The sequence below is a fragment of the Trichechus manatus genome, unplaced genomic scaffold (genome assembly GCF_000243295.1).
Source record: "Trichechus manatus latirostris isolate Lorelei unplaced genomic scaffold, TriManLat1.0 scaffold00193, whole genome shotgun sequence".
Lineage (NCBI taxonomy): Eukaryota > Metazoa > Chordata > Mammalia > Sirenia > Trichechidae > Trichechus > Trichechus manatus.
In genome coordinates this window covers 4,470,865-4,493,345 of record NW_004444129.1, presented here as the reverse complement: position 1 = coordinate 4,493,345, position 22,481 = coordinate 4,470,865, and the positions used below count along the sequence as shown (strand labels likewise).

Below are 22,481 nucleotides of genomic sequence, written 5' to 3'. Positions count from 1 at the left end.
TTTACACTACAGGCCAGTTTTAAATGATTCTGGCAATGAAGCTTCCAACACACCTCCCGTGGGAAACAATTTCATATTCTAATAAACCTCGTATCTTTCTGCTATACTCTGCTTTCGGCCAAGATCCATCTGACATCAGCAATGATATCTCTCATTGCATGTCCTCTTCTGAATCCGGCCTGAATTTCTGGCAGTTCCCATTCTATGTACTGTTGCAACTGTTTTTGAATTATCTTCAGCAAAATTTTACTTGCATGTGATATTACTGTTATTGTTGGTTAATTTCTGCATTCTGTTGGATCACCTTTCTTTGGAATGGGCATAAATATGGATCTTTTACAGTTGGTTGGCCAGGTAGCTGTCTTCCAAACTTCTTGGCATAGACGAGTAGTGCTTCCAGCGTTGCATTCATTTGTGGAAACGTCTTAATTGGTATTCTGTCAATTCCTAGAGCCTTGTTTTTCACCAATGCCTTCTGTGCAGCTTGGACATCTTCCTTCAATACCATCGGTTCTTGATCATATGCTACCTTCTGAAATGGCTGAACGTCGACCAATTCTTTTTGTTACAATTACTGTGTTTACCTTCCATCTTCTTTTGATGCTTCCTGAGTTGTTAAATATTTTGCCCATAGAATCCTTCAATATTACAAGTCAAGGCTTGAATATTTTCTTTAGTTCTTTCAGCTTGAGAAGTGCTGAGTATGTTCTTCCTTTTTGGTTTTCTAACTTCAGGTCTTTGCATATGTCATTATACTTTACTTTGTCTTCTCGAGCCGCCTGCTGAAATCTTCTGTTCAGCTCTTTCACTTCATTTCTTCCATTTGATTTAGCTACTCTAGGTTCAAGAGCAAGTTTCAGAGTTTCTTCTGATATCAGTTTTGGTCTTTTCTTTCCTCTCTATTGAATGACCTTTTGTTTTCTCCATGTATGATGTCATCCTACAATTTGTCTGGTCTTTGGTCATTAGGGTTCAATGTGTCAAATCTATTCTTGAGATGGTCTCTAAACTGAGGTGGGATATACTCAAGGCTGTACTTCGGCTCTAGTGGACTCAATACCAGAAAGATGTTTACCTGTGTTTTATTGACTAGGCGAGGGCATTTGTCTGTGTGAATCATAACACATTATGGATAACATTTCGAAGAATGGGAATTCCAACACTTAATAGTGCTCATGAGGAATCTGTACATACACCAAGAGGCAGTTGATCGAACAGAACAAGGGGATACGGTGTGGTTTAACATCAGGAAAGGTGTGCATCAGGGTTGTAACCTTTCACTTTATTCTGTATGCTGAGCAAATAATCCGAGAAGCTGGACTACACGAAGAAGAATGTGGTACCAGGATTGAAGGAAGACTCATTAACAACCTGCGATATGCAGATGACATAACCTTGCTTGCTGAAAGTGAAGAGGACTTGAAGCACTTACTGATGAAAATCAAAGACTACAGCCTTCAGTATGGATTATACCTCAGCATAAAGAAAACAAAAATCTAGACCAATAAGCAACACCATCATAAATGGAGAAAAGACTGAAACCGTCAACGATTTCATTTTATTTGGATCCACAAACAACGTCCACGGAAGCAGCAGTCAAGAAATCAAACAACATATTACACTGGGCAAACCTGCTGCAAAAGATCTCTTTAAAGTGTTAAAAAGCAAAGATATCACTTTAAGGACTAAGGTGCACCTGTCCCAAGCCATGATATTTTCAATTATTTCATATGCATGCAAAAGCTGGACAATGAGTAAGGAAGACCGAAGAACTGATGCCTTTGAATTATGGTGTTGGTGAAGAATACTGAATATACCACAGACTGCCAAAAGAATGAACAGATCTGTCTTGGAAGAAGTACAGTCAGAATGCTCCTTAGAAGCCAGGATGGCGAGACTTTGTTTCATGTACTTTGGATATATTATCAGGAGGAACAAGGCCCTGGAGAAGGACATCATGCTTAGTAAAGCAGAGGGTAAGCGAAAAAGAGAAAGATCCTCAAGGAGATGGACTGACACAGTGGCTGCAACAGTGGGCTCGCTCAAACATAACAACTATTGTGAGGATGATGCAGGACCAGGCAGTGTTTTGTTCTGTTGTACATAGGGGTACTATGAGTCAGATCCAACCTTGATGGCACCTAACAACAACAATAAACCTCTCTGAAGGACCTTTTTTCTTGTTGTTCTATGGGCTTCCATGCTAAATAAGCCTAGGAGAGGGTGATCTGAGATAACCTTGAAGCATGTACATATTAGCAGGCTCATGAGTTTATGTTCAGAGGCCTTGACCACGTATCAATAAAGTTCTTCTGTCCCATCCAAAGTAGCCCAAAAGACAATCAAATAAGTGATTTCTCAGTCATTATACAAACTGTATGCCATTCCACTGCTTGGTTCTAGAGAGGAGCCTGAAAATTAAATAGATTCTAGAGGCCAGTAGTCCTTGCCTTACAGCACGGTTTCCCAATCTCAACACGACTGCCATTTTGGGCTGGGTAATTCTTTGTTCCGGGCGCTGTTCTGTGCCGTGTAGAATGTTTAGTAGCATCTCTGGCCTCTACTGACTACATGCCAGTAGTCCTTTCCAGTCGCGACAACCAGAAATGTCTCCAGGGATATACTGCCACATATCCCCCGGTGAGAATAATCACCCCCAACTGGGGACCACTGCCTTACAATGTCTGAAAAACATCTGTGCATGAATACACAAAAGTTTGAAGATAAAGAGCATTCTGCATTAAAAGAATCTGAAGTATCTGCAGGAAAGAAATGACAAAAGGGAAGGAAAAATGTTAGTCTATGAAGGATGTTGAATAGTTGTAACTAATAGTAAAGTTGTAACAACTTGGAGATCTTGTTATTGACAGGTCTACCAGTGATGATATTAAATTAGATGTCAGGTACAGGAACAGACTGGTATGGGGAAGATACAATTGTTTTGAAATGAAATTGAAAACACACTGAGCTTTCTTTGCCATGCTTAAGTCTGCTACAGTCTAAGAGAGATCTCCTCTACTACATTAAAAAAATAAAAAATAAAAAAAAGCATAGCAAAATGTACACATATATACTACATGGAAATGCACTGGATGTCATTTTAAAATACAGTTAGTTAGTGAGAGAGGACAATTGTTGAGAAACTGTGGGAAGGATTACTTGGGATATATAACATATGTTTTTCTTGGTGTGGAGAACTGAATCTCTTCAGAAATGTTCACTGATTCAGTGATTTACCTTCCACGTACCCTCAATGAGCAAAGATGGTACATTTTAGTTGCAATTAATCACTGCTGCTTTACAAATATTTGTAATCTAATGGCATCCAAATATGAAGCTCTTGAAATTAATCCTAGGAGTATGGAAACAAGTATCTACTTTGAAAGAACTACACAACAATGGCCCTCAATTTGCTGGTCTAGAGTCAATAACAGGAGTCAACTACTTCTGTAAGCAATACATCAGGGAACCACAGGATTGAGTTCAGGGTTGGGAGCAAACTAGCAGCATCTAGTCCCATGTCTCGTTTATAGATGCTGAAATTAAGTCCCAGAGAGTTTAAGCAAAATTTCAAGGTCATTTAGCTAGGCTTCTGACCCAAAGATTGATGGTTTGATCTCACCCAGTGGCTCTGTGGCAGAAAGACTTGGTGATCTGCTACCATAAAGATTAAACCAAACCCAACCCAACCCACTGCTGTCGAGTCGATTCTTACTCATAAAGACCCCATAGGGTTTCTGAGGCTGTAAATCTCTATGGAAGCAGACTGCCAGCCACAGCTTTCTCCACAAAGCCGTTCGTGGTTTCAAAGTGCTGACCTTTCAGTTGGCAGTTGAACACTTTAACCACTGTGCCACCATAAAGATTACAGCTTAGAAAACCCTATGGGGCAGTTCTACTCTGTCATATGGGGTCATTATGGAGCCCTGGTGGCGCAGTGGTTAAGAGCTCAGCTGCTGACCGAAAGGTCGGCAGTTCGAATCCACCAGCCACTCCTTGGAAAACCTATGGGGCAGTTCTGCTCTGTCCTATAGGGTCGCTATGAGTCGCAACCGACTCAATGGCACTAACAACAACAACCAGTCAAAACTGGCTCAATGGCCCCTAACATCAACAATAACATAGCTAGTCCAATGGCTGAGCCAGTTTTACTCATGAAGCAATGGCTGAGTGGCAGTGGTTGCTTGCTGTGTTCTAATCCCTGGGCTGAGCATCTCCAGCTGGCTACAGAGATGAAAGATACTCCTCCTCACGGCACTCAGTCCACTCCAGAGACAGGGTGCTACAGGCCTTAGAGAAAGGGACCCCCACTTCCTGGTGACAGGCTGTGGGCCTTGTTCTCAGAGAAGGGGGAGGTTAAGATGGGATGAAGTGCTCCAGGAACCACAAGGCCTTGGCAGGGCTGAAGAGCCACCAGGCTGGGCAGGGAGTTGGGGCATCAGTTCAGACAGGGCCTCTTTTCACCACCCAACCCACAGCCACTGCCACTGATTTTATTCTAATCACAGCACCTCCAAAAGGTTTCCACGGCTGTAAATCTCTACAGAAGTGGACTGCCACATCTTTCTCCCTCAAAGCGGCTGATGGTTTTGAACTTCCGCTTTAACCGCTGTACCACTAGGGCTCCTCTTTTCATGATAGGTGCTCTTTTTTGGAAAAGTGAACTATGTTTAACAACAGCTTGAATACCCACCTACTTAGCCTAACCTTAGTCTAATGTGAGTCCTCAGGAGCCTCAGCCAAGACTAATTATTTAAATAACGTACTGTCCAAGTTGCTAATGTAGAACAATTTCCGGTATTTTGACAATTAAACATTATACAGAAATAAAATAAGCCAAAGTTCAAGAAGGACAAATACTGCTAATGGGTCGTATATGGGAAATGTAAACACAGTAACAATTTCATTTTTCATTAAGAACTTAAAAACCGTGGTAAATTTCAGTCACTAGTGGACTCCTGTTTTGCATACTGACAGGTTATAAAAATGTCCCTTTTTCGAACTGACAATAACATATCTACTACACTGAGAGGCAAAAAAAGTACTGAATTGGAAGAACAGGCTAAGAAGAGCAAAATGGGAAAATATTAGAAGTATAAAGTTTACTTTTAAGAGAAAACAATAAATTGAGCAACCTGTTTACATGCAAGGAGTCCACAGAAAATTTAAATCCAACTATACAAAGCCATCAGAAGTGAAGAGAAGGTGCAGCTTACAGATTCTGCTCAGATTCTGGACTTGCATGATCCCAGAGTAATGTGGGACAGAAGGCTTTGGTAGGCAATACAGTCTAATAAGATATTCAGGGATTAAGTCAGTGCTTCACAGACAGATGTGTCCATGTGCCAGTTGTTGCTAAGCTTTAATTTTTTTCCCCTTGTAATGTTTAATTTATCACACCAGTGCTTACTAAACTAGAACATCTGTAAACAAGGTTAAGAATGACCTCCTTCCAATTTTACATCCATGAACAGTGCCCCTTCTTCGTGCTCTAATTTTAGATACCTTAAAGATAAATAAATCCATGGAAAGAAGAAAAACGAAGGCTTGTCTGACACTGTAATGTGTTCATCTTGGGCGAATACAAATTTCTTCTCTGCCTGGATTTTGGTGCACACAACTGATTCTTGATGCTCAAGCCATATCCAGGCATCCCCTTTCCAGTCAAACACAAACTTCTGCTAAATATTTAACAGCCTCGTGTAGTAATTAGCAACAAATAATTGGAGCTTAAATTGATAATTGCTCAGAAATGTCCACTTGCAAATTTCCTGCTCCTCCCTTTTCTCTTAGATTTTGAATCCCAGAAGGTTTTTTTAAAAAGAGGATTTAGTGAAATGAACTATAGTCTCATTATTTGGCCCAAGATCTTGCAGTCAAGTTGGGCTGTTTTGCTGTCTGCTCCAAGCTTCCACTTGCATTACCTACTCCTCTTCCATTTTTGAAATCCATTGAAATATAAAGTTATGTACCTGAATGCTGTTGGAGCAGGGCATTGATTTAAAAACTGACTGGCAGGTTTAGGATTTAAACTCTGGTCCACCAGATTCAAAAGGTCATCTGATTAGAATGGGAGAGGCACATGGAGTTGTAATTTATATTCAAAGGGTAACCTTTGTAGGGGAGAGAGAAGGAGGGAGCAAAGATTCTGCCTTCCCACTTGATATGGGCGAGGATTCCCTTCAAGAAAATTCCAATAATTATGAAAAATAGTTTATTGAACTTGGGCAAAAAGCAAAAGAAATGCCACTTCCTTGTACTGTATTATGTCTTTTATTAAAAACACTGATACACTCTCTAGGAGGTAAGCTCACATTAAGAGTAAGTCAAACATGTTAGAAATCATTCAGAATGGTGGAAAAACATCTTCCCCCATCATAAGCAAGCAAATACTTGACTACTGGGGCATTTGCTTTAGTAAATACACATAAAAATAAAACTATGTAAGGATAATATATTAACATATATAATGAAACTGTGTGATCTATGACCCATCATCCAGTGTGTGTGTGTGTGTGTGTGTGTGTGTGTGTGTGTGCATGTACACACACACTTCCAGCCCAAGCAAGTGAGAGTGTGCTGTGCAGAAGCGGAGAGAGTTACACAGATGCCCAGTTTCTACAGCTGAAAAGCCTTGGTGTTTGCACCTGGGTGGCCAGAATCCTTTGATCGCTTGGTCCTTCAGGGCATGCATTTCTGCCTGGACAGTGCAATGGGAAGGAGCCCCAAGTAGCCTTTGTTTGAAACTCAACAAAAGTTCCTTTAAAATGCAAGTATTTCACAGGTCTAATTCTATTTGGGTATCTTCAACTTTAAATAAAAAAATGTTGGTTTGAAGAAAGGAGAAAAAAAAAATTCTCATTTAAATTTGGTGTTTTTTTCTTTGTTGCCTCCTTTCCCTTCTCCTTTCCTGTATGTTTACGCGCAGTGTAGGGAGCATTGCTCCCCTTTCTTTATCCATCTTTTCTTGCCCTGAAACCTTCTGTTTATTAGCAAGTTCTCACAGACACAAAGAGAGGGATCAGGAAGGCTCCAGTGTATCTCTTATCCTATATTGAACCCTGATGGATCTTAAGGTGTATTTACATTCTCTCCCGCCTAGTGTCTCCTCTTGCCTCAGAATGTTTTTGGTCTTAAAATGGCAGAGCTGCCCCCCAGGCCCACCCCTGCCAGGAAGAGCTTCCCTTTGCTTCAGAAACACAACACCTGAAACTCCCCTTCTCCTCCCTCTTCCTGGGCACCTTTGCTGGCTCTGCTTCTAGGTCTCTGTGGGACAGTCTCCTTGCCTCTCCCAGTGCATGGAGCTACTTGAAAGACAGCCCTTCAATTCCCCCACACAAAGATGTGCTGTAGCTATGGTGAGCGTAATCTATAACCCTCACATCCTTATATGATTTGCTACTCCAAGTTAATTTTAATTCATTACAGTGAAGCAATATAATTAAAAAAACAAAACAAAACAAAAAAATACCAAAAAAAAAATCTTTAAAGAAGTATTTAACATGATCCTGGAAGAAAGACAGCCTTGGCTAACAGAGGGCCAGGCAGCAGGCATGCTACCTACTCATGCAAATTCAAAGGTAAGCCATAAACAAGTACACACAGCAACACCGCCATGGATAAAGGGGCAGGCAACAGGGGGCCTCATTCTAATCAGTCCTCAAAGGAACCTGCCATACAGAAGTGGCACTTATTCTAATTTAAAGCCCTCATGCTTGCTTCAGTGTTGCAAAATTTATAAAAGAACAACTTCGTTAAAACGCCTGGCACTTCAAACACAAATGCAAACCAGCCACAACACAGAAGGAGCTGGACAAGAGGAAGGGAAATATTCCCAGAGAGTTTTTAACTCAGATATTAAAACAACGTCTGCATTTGGGCACTTCTCTTTCTGACAATGGGGTTTGCAGTGCAACTTTCCCTCAGCAAATGCTCCTGCCACACGGCTCTTTTACTTCTATCACAAGGCCTGGAGCTACTGTGGTTCTGCTCAGTAACACCGAAACGCATTCTAAGCGGTTCGGCAAGCTGTGTCACGTGCAGACATACATCTGGCAGGACATAAACGAACATTATCCAATGTTCTTTCTGTGGTCTGCAGAGGAGTAGGTTGAGTGAACATACCACTACTGCGGTTTCCTTTTACTTGGCGTTGTATTTCAGACTCATCGAAGACTTTGAAAAACTAATGTTTAAAAAAAAAAAAAAAAAAAGTTCCTTAACCCTGGCATTCAAGAAAGCAAGCAATAATACGGGCTAAGGGGAAACAGTCTGCTGAATCCATGCGCAGCATTAGAGAAAAGTTATTGTCACATCCTAAAACACACACTTTGAAGGAAACTTTTTCTCTCCCCTAAATCAAAGAATCAAAGAAGTGCTACAGTCAAATAACTCCAGGCTAGATCCGGAAGTTACAATGCCACTTGTGTCTGAACACACATCATTTCTAGCTGAACTGTCAGCATATTTCTTAAAACCATTTTTTTTTTTTTTTGGAACACAATGAACATATCTAGAAGCCTGCACAAAAACCCCAAGCCTCTGAGAAAGTGTGTGTCACACACAAATTGTGCTACTCATCGTGATCTTGAGTGACTCCAATAATGAATGACATCACCCAAGGACAAATCTGTGCTAAGATTTTGCTTCAAAGAGAATAGACTGTAAGCATTTCCAAATCTTGAAAATGGTAATCCATAGATAAGAGGAAGCCACCTTAGGGTGAGTAAGAGGTGAATCTCTCTGAGGGCTATGAATCAAAAGGAGAGCATTTGTCCTCAGTGGTTATTTAGAAATTTGCAGTGGGGTTTCCCTCTCAGAAGAGAGACCTGTTATAGGATACTCACGCCAGGCTGACTGAGGGGCAGATTGATATGCAGTGTGATGTGATTCATATTACTCCTAGGATAAACAAATATTGAAATTAATTCTCTATCTTCCTTATAAAATGGTTTTATAGTGCTGAAAGCCCTTTTACATTCAAATAATGCAATACATTGGAGAAGGTAAGTTTGTTGTCTTTTTCCTCTCCATGAATAAAACGGTGCTAATCAGATGGAATGAATGAGCTAGTTCAATTACAGGCAGCCCTTATTATACAATAAAATATGGATTATTGATCTTGTGGAATTGGCAATGCACGATGCAAATTCAGTGAATGAAACCTTGAGGTTTGAATTTTAAGAATATATTCCTCATGCTTGAATTTACTAACTATTTTCACTTTTGAAAAACCACCCAAATAAAACAACACTAATTAAACCCAGTGTTCCAGGAGCGGACAAACAAATGGTTAACGCAGAGGGCTAGAATGTGGGTCTGAAAAGGCCCCCTTAAACCCGTTGCCATCAATTCCTACTCATAGCGACCCTATAGGACAGAGTAGAACTCCCCCATAGGGTTTCCAAGGAGCGGCTGGTGGATTTGAACTGCTGACCTGTTGGTTAGCAGCAGTAGCTCTTAACCACTGTGCCACCAAGGCTCCAAAGTATGGGCTATAATCCCTCGTTAGACTCCTACGATGGAGGGAGAAGACATGGGGCAGCTCTTTCCGCCTGTCTGTGGAGTGGTAAATGAAAACGTTTGTTTGGTGGACGGAAATTTACTTCATAGGCATCTTGCTACAAATCCAGTCCTTTCCTGTAATAACAATGGGTGTATTAGTATGGCTTTTGCCCTTGTTAGGCAGACTTGTTTGAAATATAACCCTGGACTGTCCTAGCAAAATCCTTTAGTCTTTTACCTCTTGAAAATGCAATCATCAACCCTAGTTATACACAGCTCTAAGTATGAGGGTCATGTGGGAAGCACTGCTGATGCTGCAAACCCTAAAAGGAAACAAGAGGTGAGCCAGGATATTCAACACATCCTTACACACCACTTCTGCTTCCCATTTTCCTGTAAAAATCTGTCCCAAGATATATGGCATGCTGATTGCTATTTGTACTCTGCTACACAGTGTAGACCAGCCTGTCTCCTATACTCCTTATAAACTTCTCCCAGCCCCTCCCTGCAGACCTAACACTCACTTGCTTTTGACCGGTTTCAAGTCATCTCTAGCTTTTCATGTGCCACATCTGCCTGTCCCCCACCTGGCAGCACACACATAAATATGCTCTTTGCGCCTCTATTATTTTTTTTAAAGAGGAGAAACAGGCTGTGTTTTGGTAGGCGTCCCTCCAAAGCGTGGGTACGCATGCATACGTGTGGTATGTTTTCGAAAAAGATGCCCATGAAAGGGAGGAGAGATGCTAAACAATGGCTCACAAAGTTGCAGACTGTTCGGCTACAGTCCAGAAAATGAATCCAATTTTTCATTCTGTCATTATAAATATTTCATTGCAAATGGTACTGATTTTCTGCAACTGTGGTTAAGCAAAGGGCCTCTGTGTGAATACTTAAGAAAAAAAAAAAAAAGGGGAGGAAGACAACGAAGAAAGAGGGAGGGGGAATGAAAGGTTAGCAACCAATTAATTTCTTCCTTTAAATGTAAAAGATTCTGGGAGAAATTCAACAGTGATGTAGTGTGTGACTCAAAGAAGAAGAAGAAGAAAAAAAAAACATTTACTCTGCTCTTCTTCTGACAGTTTCTCATAAAATATCTGCAGTCCATCTATCTTTTAGTACTCCAGGCTCCTCTGGAGAGCAGAAAATGGTGGTTTAAAGCTCACTTCAGTGCCAGTCTGCGGGAGATTGCTTTCCACAGGACCCCCGCTGATGGAGGCCTAGGGGAAGAGGCCCAGGAGTTATTCAATCAGCCTGAGACTCTGGGGCGGCTGGGGGTCCTTTGAGGGCTGATTATAAAGCTGCCCTCCTGTTGCCTGCCTCCGAACAGAATGAAATGAGCAGCCTCTTGCTGAGCAGATTCTGCAAGAAGGAATTTCACCTGTCATGGAGTTTGTCAGAATTTCAGGATTTATCTTGGTGCAAAATTAATAAAATACCAAGCAGGATTTCAGGCGGACTACTCAGCTGTGTCATCTCAAAGTGATCTTTCACCCAAGAAAACCTGGACAGCGAGCGGAGCTAGCCTTGCCCTACTTTTCTGTTGGAGGGTGAGCGAGATGATGTGACTAATGCCACCCAAACATCAGAATGAGATTTCAAACCAATTACACACAAGGCTGAGTTACGCGTGGGTGCTACTGTCTTAATGCATGACCCCTCACCTCTCTGCTGTAGTTCTAAAGCCTCTTTGGAATAAGCCCGAGTCTGAAGCATAAAAAGGCCATTTCTGCAGTTTATAACACAGTAGGTCCCCTATGGCATCACATCTGTTAAATTCATACACTGGTATTTCAGGTCTGGATTTGATTTATTTTTTAAAAAGGAGTACTAACAATGGGTTGAGTTAAGAGCTCATATTGTGAAACATTACAAATTAATCCCAAACTGGCAGCGAACAACAAGGTACAGTTTCATCTTTTGTTTTAATGCACATGCCCCTCCTGTCACATCACCCTCTGGGCTCCCAGCCTCAGAGGGAGTGGAGGTGGAGGGGATGGGGAGAAGGAAGGGAGGCATAGGGGAACCTTTGCAGTCTGGGCTGCAATGGGTTTGGCTATCTCTGCTCATTCCACTTCAGAAGGTGGCTCACGCCACACAAATGACCACAGCTATTTTAAGTGAAGGTCCATACAGCCAGGCTTTGGTCATTCTGAACTGAGGCTTGAGTAGCCCAGAAGCAATTAGCTCTCGTCCTCAGAGTGGGTGGCATCACATCACAGATGGAGCCAGTGTGCGGGAGACTGGATTGGCGCTTGCGACGCTGGCTGGCCAAGCCAGCGGACATTGGGTAAGCATGTCTCAGGTCCCGGTCTCGCTCAGGTTTCATCTCCAGGCACTGACTCAGATTCGAGCAAGGTTAACTGGAATAGTCACGTGCACCTGCCTTGCTCCCTGACCTCCAACTGTGCTCAGGCCATGGGGCCTCTTAGTAATTGCTGATTGGCTGCGAGCCTTCGGCTCTCAGTCAGCTACTAGTTCAAGGTGACTGCAGCTTCCCTGTCCATTCTTCTCATCAACAGTATCTAAATGAGACATTAAACAACCCTAGAATGTGTTCCTTCCAGCTCTTCCCCTAGTTAAATGACAATCTTGTTTTGGAGAGCCACTTTTATAAAGCAGTAGTAGCCTGACAATATTAACACCAAGAGATCTCAGGAAAGAGCGAGAGACAGAGGGACAGAAAGGGCTGGAAAGTGAAGGCACAGATGGTGGGAGGGGACGCAGGGTGCTCTCAGTAGGCTTCAGTGGAGATGCATTAACTCCACAGAGGGATAAGGGCTTCCCAGCTGTACTGTCATGAATTATAACTGAGTACGGGAGTGAGGCCTTCGTGCCTGTCTCACAGCAAATATACTGTTCTATTTTTCTGCACACTCACCTTTCACCCTTATAAACTCAAGGCAAAGCTGAGCACACTGCTGATATTTAATGGTATCACAGCAGTCTTTTATATGTCTAGGAGGCACACAAACTTTGCAGATGTGCCTTGTGGTACAAGTCAGGCAATTATAAAATTAAGCTTTGGCAATGTGAAAAAGGAAGTCTTTGACGGGCAATTTGGGTTTCCAGTGAGAGATGGTCTTCTGCTGGCTGAGAAGCCGCATCAAAGCAGGAGAGGACTATGCAAGAAGCAGGTCCCAAAACTGCACTGCTCAGGGTACAAGAAAAAAGCCTCACTTTGTAAACTTTCCCTTCCTCCTACCGGAGGGAGGTTCCTGCCAGGTGGCTCCCCAACTCACTCATTCAATGAAGTTATCAATGAAGGAGACCTGTTATTATAGGCAGTCTAAAATTTCACCACTTTTAAAGGACTCTTTTACCCTGCCTTTCACTCCTGTTTAGAGCCTCGGAGTTGCTGTTCTAAATGACAGCACCGCGAGCACTGCTTTTAAGCACTATTCATCTTGCCCGCCACATCTCGGCTTTTACAGAACACTACTCTCTCTCCAATAAGGAGAACTTACTCCTTCATAGCTGCAGGGCAGAGCCTGTTACGAGCAGTAGATTCACTGCAAATATAACAATAAAGGATACAAATGTGAATTCCTCTTAAAATACACGTTTGGCTCTGAAGCTGCCTTGCCTTAGCAAACTCGATCAAGAGCAGCCTATCAATCTTTCTCCAAATGCACAGCAACAGCTCATTTCAAGCAGCTGTCCAAGGCATCGCCACGTCGATGGATCAAGAAGATGCTGGAATGAATTATTTGCTCATTTCAGGGGATTTATAGTTGAAGTCCCTGATTGTCATCTCTCTTACCCTAACTGCCACAACCGTTGGACTTGGAAGTGGTGCTTTCCAATACTCAGATAAAAGTTTGTAAACACAAAGTGTCTACACTTGGCACTTAGCCTCTGCGAACGTGAGGAAACCGATCCATGTGTGAGGCAAACATCCAAAACAAGAACATGTACAGAAATTCAATGTGCTCTTGCTTACAGAATGTTCTAGAAATTTGGATTTCCAGCCCTCTCCAAAGAATCTGACTACAAAGGTGCTGAGACAGAGCTCTGTCTTTACAAGACAACTGTGCATGCAGTTTCTCGTTCTTAATGGAGGCAGATCTTCCAGTGCTGTGGCAGCAGGCTGCCTTGACAAGGAAGACAGCAGGGCCAGCAAAGCCCAGCCAAGGCAGAATGTGGCAGAGGTGATGAACATTTCCAGGGGGCGGGGGTGGCTACAGAACTGGCCACAATGCTCTTCAGTACACCCTAGCTGGATGCTCCATAAAGTTGCACTGATGGCAGTTCAGAGAAGGCCATCTGTTGTCAACTCTGGGCCAGACAAAAACAGTACGTAATGGCAGCTCGCTAACAGTGGGGCTGTTGGAGGAGGGAACAAGCCCTAGAATGAAGAGGTGGTGCCCCCTCTTTTAATAGCAAAAAACAGCCATAGATAATGAACATCAAGAAATTAACGGATGGAGAATTTTTAAAAACTGAGCTGGGGTGCCATAGAAAAGATTCAAATGCAAGTAAAGTGGTTTTAGCTTATTGCAATTACCTCCGTTGCCCTTACTCCAGTCATATTAACCACTTGGTTCTTGAAAATTTGACTACCAGGACACACGGTGAAGCAGTGAGGGCCAAATTTAGAAAAAGGTAAGCCCAGGTTGTGCCTCCAAGCATGCACACAGATTAGGCATTTATTGGTACAAAATGGGTAACTGAAAATGCATTTAGTCATTTAGCCCAGATGAGTTCATTGCGACAATCATGCTTATCTTTCTGTATGCTTGCTTAATTTGTAGATGCAGTTTTATTAAAGCAAAATAAAACTAACTTATCTTTAGGTGCATCATGAATCCTATGAAATTGTAATCTCCCTCCTTCCCTCAAGAAAAACTCTAGCTATTTGCTACTGCATAGATGACAGGAAGAGAGGGGAGAGAGAGAGAGAGAGAGAGAGAGAGATTCTAACGGTCAAACTGAGGTTTTGCTATGTCTTATCCTGTTTCTGTGTCCTACATGATTAACTTTCTGCCTTCCATGGTAAGGCCAATCAATCCTGATTGAATTATCCAATATTAACTGCTGAAAGTGATCAAAACTAATGTGAAAACATAGCACCAATCAATAAATCAATGCAAATGATTCGGTTCCTGGAGATCCGATCCAATAAAAGAGATAGATCAATTTAACCACTGAGCAAATTAAGTGGAAGTCGCTGTAGCACCAATTTACTTCAAAAGCCCCGCAGGCCTACAAAGCAAAGACATGAGGCGATGTATAAATGGACCCGTTCCAGAACCCACATGTTCACTCAACACAATTTACACTCCTGCAATTCTCTGAGCCTATGCGATATGTTTAGGGGCTGAGATTTCAGCACCAAGAACAGGAGATACACAAATCTAAGGAAGCAGAGAGTTCAAGGGACAGACAGATAATCCAAGGTTAAGAAGAGGCAGGAAATACACTTCCCTACACGATTTTCCTCCAAAATGATCATTACAGAATGATGATATGCTAGGCCTAGAGCTGGTGATGGGTCAGGGGTCCCAAAGGAGGACTCATGAAGGACAGGGTTTTGAGTCTTTTTATAGCTGTAGTGGGCGATAAGAAAATAAATTGCAAATTTGTTTCGAAATAAAAATAAAACAATTGAAAATTATAGAAATGTTCTGAAAAGAAGATGGGCATGAACGGCAAAATATCTTTCGAGGCACCTCTTTGAGATGTGCTGTCAGTAGTAGTACACACTTTTTCATTCCCTCTATTTGCAAAAGAGGATTTTAGCCTGACTTGGGGGAAATATGAAAACAAAATAAGCCAGAATAAATCTTCCCCCTAACCACACCAGATTCTACCTCACGTTATGGATGGCCAAGATAAAATCTTTTGTCTTGGCCACAGCTCCTTAATTTTTTTGTGGGGGTTGGGGGAAGCAGGTCGTTTTGAAGTAAATCTCTGAAAGCAAATATGAATTTTAGTTTTATAGTTATATGCTCAAAAAAAAAAAAGAACCCCAAGACTCCTCATCACTTGAAAAAGACTGATTAAAAATAAGAATTTCTACCTGTAAACCAATTAACATGAAATGATGTCAAGGTATGATTGAGAAATTATTCCAGTGAACTAAGAAAAATCCTGACATTTCTGGAAGAGAGATTTTATGTCTAAGTAATGATGAATCTAGATGTTACTGACTTAGGTCAGCATCAGTGAAGAAGGGCACTGGCCAGGGAATCAGTGTTTAGCAACTGCCTGTTATGTTCCACACATTGTGCTGAGTGCTTGATATTAGCTATTTTCCTAAATTTTTACTGAAACCCTGAGAGTTAGGCATGATTATCTTTATTGTCTCCTACATGCTTATTTTACAGATGATAAAACTGAAGCTCAGAGCCACCATCTCCTAAGTGGCAGTAACCAGAATCAAACTCTGGTTGATCTTCTCCAAAACTCACGCTCTTTCCTTTGTACTAGATGCCTACAGAGAAATAAAACAAATTAAAAGTCCATAAAAACTAATTTTTTTAACTGCTAATCCCAATCAACAAAAAAGGTGATGTGGGATTTTCTAGGTGACTAAGTGTCCCACATCTGTATATATCTGAATCGTGTCCATCCTTCAAAACTAGCTTCAACACTTCCTACACATTGACTTTCTTGATTTTCCTAGCTGGAGAATAAATACCTTCTATTGGAATATTTATAACAATTTATCCTAATAATATATAAAATAACATGCTGTTCATTTGCATAGCTTACCTTTTCTAGTAGACTGTAAATACGATGTAGTTCTAATTATTTTGGTATCTCATAAAGTGTTGGGTAGCGTGGCGAATTTAAAAAGATTGAATTATACCTTTATAACTTTTTAATTAATAAACATATATTTTTACCTAATGATGGTATTGGAACTACAGCAGACTCCTGACATTTATGGATATAGCGTTTGTGATTTTGACTATTAACAAGGAATTCTAAAGGTCTCAACACATATTATTTAACAATTGAGACATGGATTTGAATTACATTTTCTGAAAGGCTAATTTAGGCAAGTAGTTAAGTGAGTGAGTCCCCCCATTAGCATGCAGTAGCCCCATTTCAAGGCTGTATTGTTGTCTTATATGTCCCATCCCATAGGCAGGAATTCATTTTTGTTTTAGAAATATGACCATAAAACTTGAACACTTGTAGTGTGAAAATATGCATCAAAATTAGGTGACTTGGTAGAAAAGTGATTTGAGAAGAAAATCGAACAGGTGTACAGACAATTATATACTTAAACTTCAGTGATATGTGAAAATCTTGGTAGATCCTCAGAATGTCAAATGACTCCTGTATTTTGAATGTGGAAAGCACTGCATTCATAATTTAAAGAAGTTAAGGTCTAAATATCAAAATAATCTTTGATTCAAAAGGAAATGAAATACCAGAATCTCAGAGCCTATAGTTCATCTAGGCCACCTCCCTCTCCTCCCTCTGCTGGAATTTCAGTGATCATTGAATTCATAACTTGGTGCCTGACGTAATCTTTCTATGTGGACGCACTGGAAAATAAATTATTCAATCACTGCCATTGACTTGTAGTTTTCTAGAGATACCAATTAAATAGCAATTAGTGGATTAAAAGAAAAAGTGGCCTATTCAACAAGATTTTTACAAACACACCACTTGCTCACACCTGTATAAACCACTGTGGATACAAATATGCACTGTAGGATATTATTCTTGGACCACACCATCCCTCTCTCAAAGCAGCTTCCTTAAGTTCTGCTGAAAAAATTGTGAGGTCTATCAGGAAAACGTGAAGCATTCAACATATTCATTTGTTTTTAAAATAATATTCATTTAGTTCAAATAATGGACACTTATTCCAAAGCAAATATCCTCTACCAGCAAGCTAGTGGGCCTTTTAAGGTTAGAATTCCTTGCAAAAATGGGAGAAATCGCTACCAAAAGAAAACAATTATATTTGCTAAGAATTATACATTGTAAGTCTCTGGCCCGGCATTTAGTACTTTTGGTCAGCAAGTTTTGGGAGCGGTATGAAGAATGAAGCTTCCACTCTGGGAAAAAGCATATCCTAGATGGAGTGTTTCTGAGAAACAGAATTAGTCTGTGATGTCAGAGGATAGCTCCTGAGTGGGTGATCTCCTGAAGGGACGGTGTATAATGATGAACTATGTGAATTCTGATGGCCTTGTAGGCAATGGCAATAAAATAGCACACATATTCTATATCTATACACATACACACATACATCAGCAAAACACTTCTATGCATACACACAAAAAAATGCTTTCATGCTTTTAACTGGACATAAACAATGAAAGAAACATAAATGTAAATTACTCATTATGGTCAAGAAATGATTCATGTACCATTAAAAGATATACCATAGTTAGGTGTTTGACTTTATAAGGTCATAAACACTTGGAAACAGTTGTGTGCTCTGCACTATAACTTCTACGCTATCGGTTCTCAAAGTGTATCCCAGGGACCTCTAGGGGTGTTCAAGATCATGTAAGGGGGTTTGTGAGGTCAAAACTAACTTCATGAGATATTAAGACACTGTTTTGCCCTTTATACTCTCATTACCTCATGAGTGTACAGTGGTGTTTTCCAGAGGCTATATGACATGAAATGACATTGACTCTTTGACAGTTAATGGAATGTGTGCTTGTATATTCTTGCATTTAAAAAAAAAAATCAGTATTTGAAAAAAATATCAGTTTTGATTTCTAATATGGAAAATATTGATAGATAAGAACCACATAACCAAAGCCCTTTGGAGTTCTCAATAATTTTCAAGAGTATAAAGGTGTCTGGAGATCAAAGAATTTGAGCACCACTGGTCTATACTAATTGCAGAAAACAGTGAAGAGTGTATGTTCTGTGAGACCCTAAAATACATCTAACAGAAACCTGGGGTCCTGAAGGATGTGTTTAATTGCTTTCTTCTGTCTGCTCCACAATGGGCCACCGGCCACCACGGCCTGTTGGCTCTTTTACTGAAAGACACTGAAGGTACCATCAATTTAGTTGACTTAGACTCTAAAACAGTACAATTATTATTAATAGTGGTAGATTCTAATACAGTACAAGGATCCCTGATGGCGGTGTGGTTAAGAGCTCGGCTGCTAACCAAAAGGTCAGCAGTTCAAATCTACCAGCCGTTCCTTGGAAACCCTATGGGGCAGTTCTACTCTGTCCTATAGGGTCACTATGAGTTGGAACCAACTCGACGGCACCTAACAACAGCAACAATGCAGTACAAAATGGTGTTTTGCTGCAAAATTCTTTCAAGAATATGAAATAGAAGTCAGTTACAGAATCTCTACGCCTTTGATTTTAAACTATTATTTAATTCTGTTGACCAACTGGTAAACAGAATAATTCTATTAAAAGTGTTCGACAATTTACATACTAATTAACAGTATCACTAGGAATGTTAACCATATCCTTTACAGATTCATAAAAACCAAAATGACTTATCTTTTGATATCTACTCCAGTAAAAATATATATTTTTTAAACATAAATTTAGATTATTTTAATAAGATGTGCTTTTAAACAATAGTCTAACTTGGCCTATCTCCTACATTCAATTCATGACCATAATGTAACAAAGTGGAATTCTTTTTAGAAGTGATAAAAAGTAAGAAAGCAACTTTAATTCCGGTCCATTGACACATTATAACTATTAAGTATATTTTTTTATTTCATCTTTTTAACTTACCATTTGTTCACTTACAGAATGATCACTGAAATAAGCTGCAAATTCTGTAGACACATAATTCACATAAATCTGGATTCACCAGAGCCCAAGGAACACAAAGCTGCCCCAGGGCCCACAGGGTGGGCTGGGAGACTGAGCGATGGGTGGAGCTCTGAGCCCCTTAGTGTTTTTAGTTGTTCAGAGGGTTCGATGCAAAAGATAATTAGAAAAAAACCCGTTTTAGACTAAATAACTTTACTGTTAATAATAATGCTCAAAATAACAAAATAATTTTTGAGTCCAAATTCATTCTCCTCAAGGACACCAATATCGTTTTAATCATTCCATCAGAAAAATGAGGATAAGTTATTTCAGATGAAATACGAGAAAGAAAAAAACATCCTTTTTTTGGTAGGTGACATTTTTTGGATAGAATCCAGGTCTCTGACTCATAACTACTAGTCTATTGCTAAGAACAGTCAAAATAGCCAAGCATTTACATTAAATTTATATCTTATATTCACACCCATTGTTTCATTTTCTCCTTACAACAACCCTGTACGTTTTAAGTTTGCTTATTACTTCTTCATATCTGAGGTTCAGAGATAGTATGGACCAGTCCAAGGTCACAGATCTAGCAAGTAGGACACTCAACACTAAAGCCAACATCTTTGGGTGCCAACATTATCAACTATAAGGCTGTTGCTAAGTTATAATTATTCTATCCTATTAAATGGAAGAAACATATACTGGACAAGAGTATAGCTTCTTTCTTCTCTTCCCTTCTCCCTTTCAATTTTAAGCCCCTCAGGACAACAATAACCTGGACATCCATCCAGCCTGGAACCCAGTGGGAAAAGAATATGAATAAAACAGGATTTGGGAGGATGGGCCATGGCAAGCGAGGTGTCTGATCCCACAGTCCAATAAATCTGACCCCTAAGTCTATCACTCTGGGTCAGAAGGTCCAATTACCAGGTCTGTTCTACTTCTTTTTATGATTGACAGCAGCCAGAGGCAAAATTACTTTGGAGTCTGTTAATCCAGCCTCTAATTTTCCCTTTGCCCCAGTACACACAAAGCATCATGGTGGCCCAGGGTGAGTGATACCATGAATCCAGATTTAAAATGCCTTTGTTTCCTATAAGAATAGCAACCGAGTTCAATCCTGGTCTTCCTCAAGGGGACATTACCTGCAGCTCTGTTTGGAAGAAAAACTTCTGTGGACATTGTGTACAGTCATAGATCTTGTCTTCTTGTCCATGGGCAGAGAAAATATGCTGCTGCAACTTGTTTGCTTGAACAAATACTGAAATGATAAAAGAATGGTGGACTTTGGGTTATTTTGTTTCCGAAATGCCCTTAGTCAATGACTCCCCATGAACAGACAGAGCGGGCTGAATGGCACGCCTCTTGGGTGTGACGGCTGCCAGAGACCTGGGGAGAGCTAAGTCCACATTTGCTCGTGGTTGGGTCTCTGGCTTTTGTTAAGATGCACTCTACCGAGCCCCTAATTCAACACAAACAGCTCCAAAGTAAAGGTTTACAGAAGCCCTGCTCCCTATAAATCTTTTAAAAATAAAGCCGAAAATTGTCAAATACACAGCACTGTCTGAACAGAAATGACTCTTATTTCTCAGCAACCCACAGGTTAAGAAATTATAGACGCCAAAACCCCGATTATTGTATTTGCCCAAAGTTATAGCTAGCAAACAGTTCTCTATTTAAATGTGTTAATGCTAAAAATTATATCCCACAGCTACTCTGGGGCACTGTCTATAAATGTGAAACAGAACGGCAGGTAAATTCTCTTTGGATACTTTAAGATCAACTCAGCCTACACACTGAATGCAAGGGTTTCAATAATATAAACATGTTCAATTTTAATGACTACAAAACAAGGCCCTAAGACTGTGTAACAGTTTACCTAGGAGACTTACTATTAATAATTAAATTGTATATGCCAGAGGCAGTGTTTGGGTTGGCAGAACTGACTTCTGATGGATGCCTGGTGCACTGTGACCTAAAAAAGTTTGCATCTACAATATTAATCTGTATAGGCAGGGAAAGGATTTATTAAAGACGTTGGCATTTGACTTTGACTCCACTCTAATCATTAAAATTATTCTAATTGCCAGCCAACCTAAAATATTAGAATACTGTTCTGGTGAGTCATACATTTTAATCACATTTCTCATTACCTTAAAAAACTGCTCAGATTTCTTCTTCCACATAACATGCTTTATATTGGAAGTCTTTTTTTTTAATTGTTATTTCTAAAATTACTTCAAGATACACTAAAACAATTCAGGTCTGTCTGCACAGAAAATGCAGACTGTTCATGACTGCATTATTGTCTCTTTACTCATATTGACAAAAAGAAATGGGGTTTTTGTACAGATTTGCAGCTAATCTCCATATAACTTAACACATTTTATGAGACTTCTGGCTACAACAAGAAAAACTACTAATAAAAATTAGGGATTTTGGTCATGAGGTAACTATGACCCAGTCTTCCTTGGTGAAGACTTATATATTATGAGCTTTTATAAAGAACCCAAACTCTTGACTCTTTGTATCTTAAGATATAAAACTACATTTAACATTATGACATATTTTTTTTAGATATAAATTTGGAAGAATAAAAAATAGTTCTGAAAGAAAAAGAAGTGGCTGATTGAATTATTGAACAAAGGAGTTTAACAAGCAAATGCTGAAGGCAGAGCCAGCAACACACTCAGGTACTACTTCTGCTAACTGTGCAACGAACATGACCCCTCTCTTTTTATTATGGAACAGAAATCTATAGGCTGAATACAGTAAAGGCTAATAAAAAAATGCTTGGAATTTTGCTCTGCAAACAAAAGTCAACTTTGAGAAGGCTATACATACATATATACGTAACTATCCCCCTCTGACAAATAAGAAGGAAAAATAGCCTTGAGGGGCTTTGTCCACTAAGTGGACATGCAAAATAATCACAAAGGATTTTCTAAAACAACTGTCATTGTTGGGAAAGTACCAAAAATTTATGTGCTTATATTTCAACCCCATGGGCTTCAAATCATAGTTTCTGATTTACCTTTTTTTTTCTTTGCTGCTAAAAATTGTAATGCTGTAACTAACATCTAATGAAAATCATTTTCTTAGAAATGTAAATTTATATCAACTTCAACTTTAAAAATCTAATTTCATAAAAATAAATGCCTCACTTAACACAGTTTATAAAGACAATGTTCTACATTCTACCTTGGTGAGTAGCGTCTGGGGTCTTAAAAGCCTGTGAGCAGCCATCTAAGATACTC

The 22,481-nt window shown here is 40.1% G+C and overlaps 1 protein-coding gene across 2 annotated transcripts in view; it reads right to left on the bottom strand.

Moving 5' to 3' along the window:
- The window catches only part of ZNF521 (zinc finger protein 521), a 313,858-nt gene that overhangs the window by 7,957 nt on the left and 283,420 nt on the right, over positions 1–22,481 (bottom strand). For both annotated transcript variants that reach the window (XR_001121543.2, XM_004387768.1), the window contains one exon: positions 20,370–20,485. Coding sequence is in view for 1 of the 2 variants with exons in the window: in XM_004387768.1 (XP_004387825.1) it covers positions 20,370–20,485 (116 nt within the window). In the remaining variant the exon portion in view is untranslated. The remainder of the gene's footprint in view (positions 1–20,369; positions 20,486–22,481) is intronic.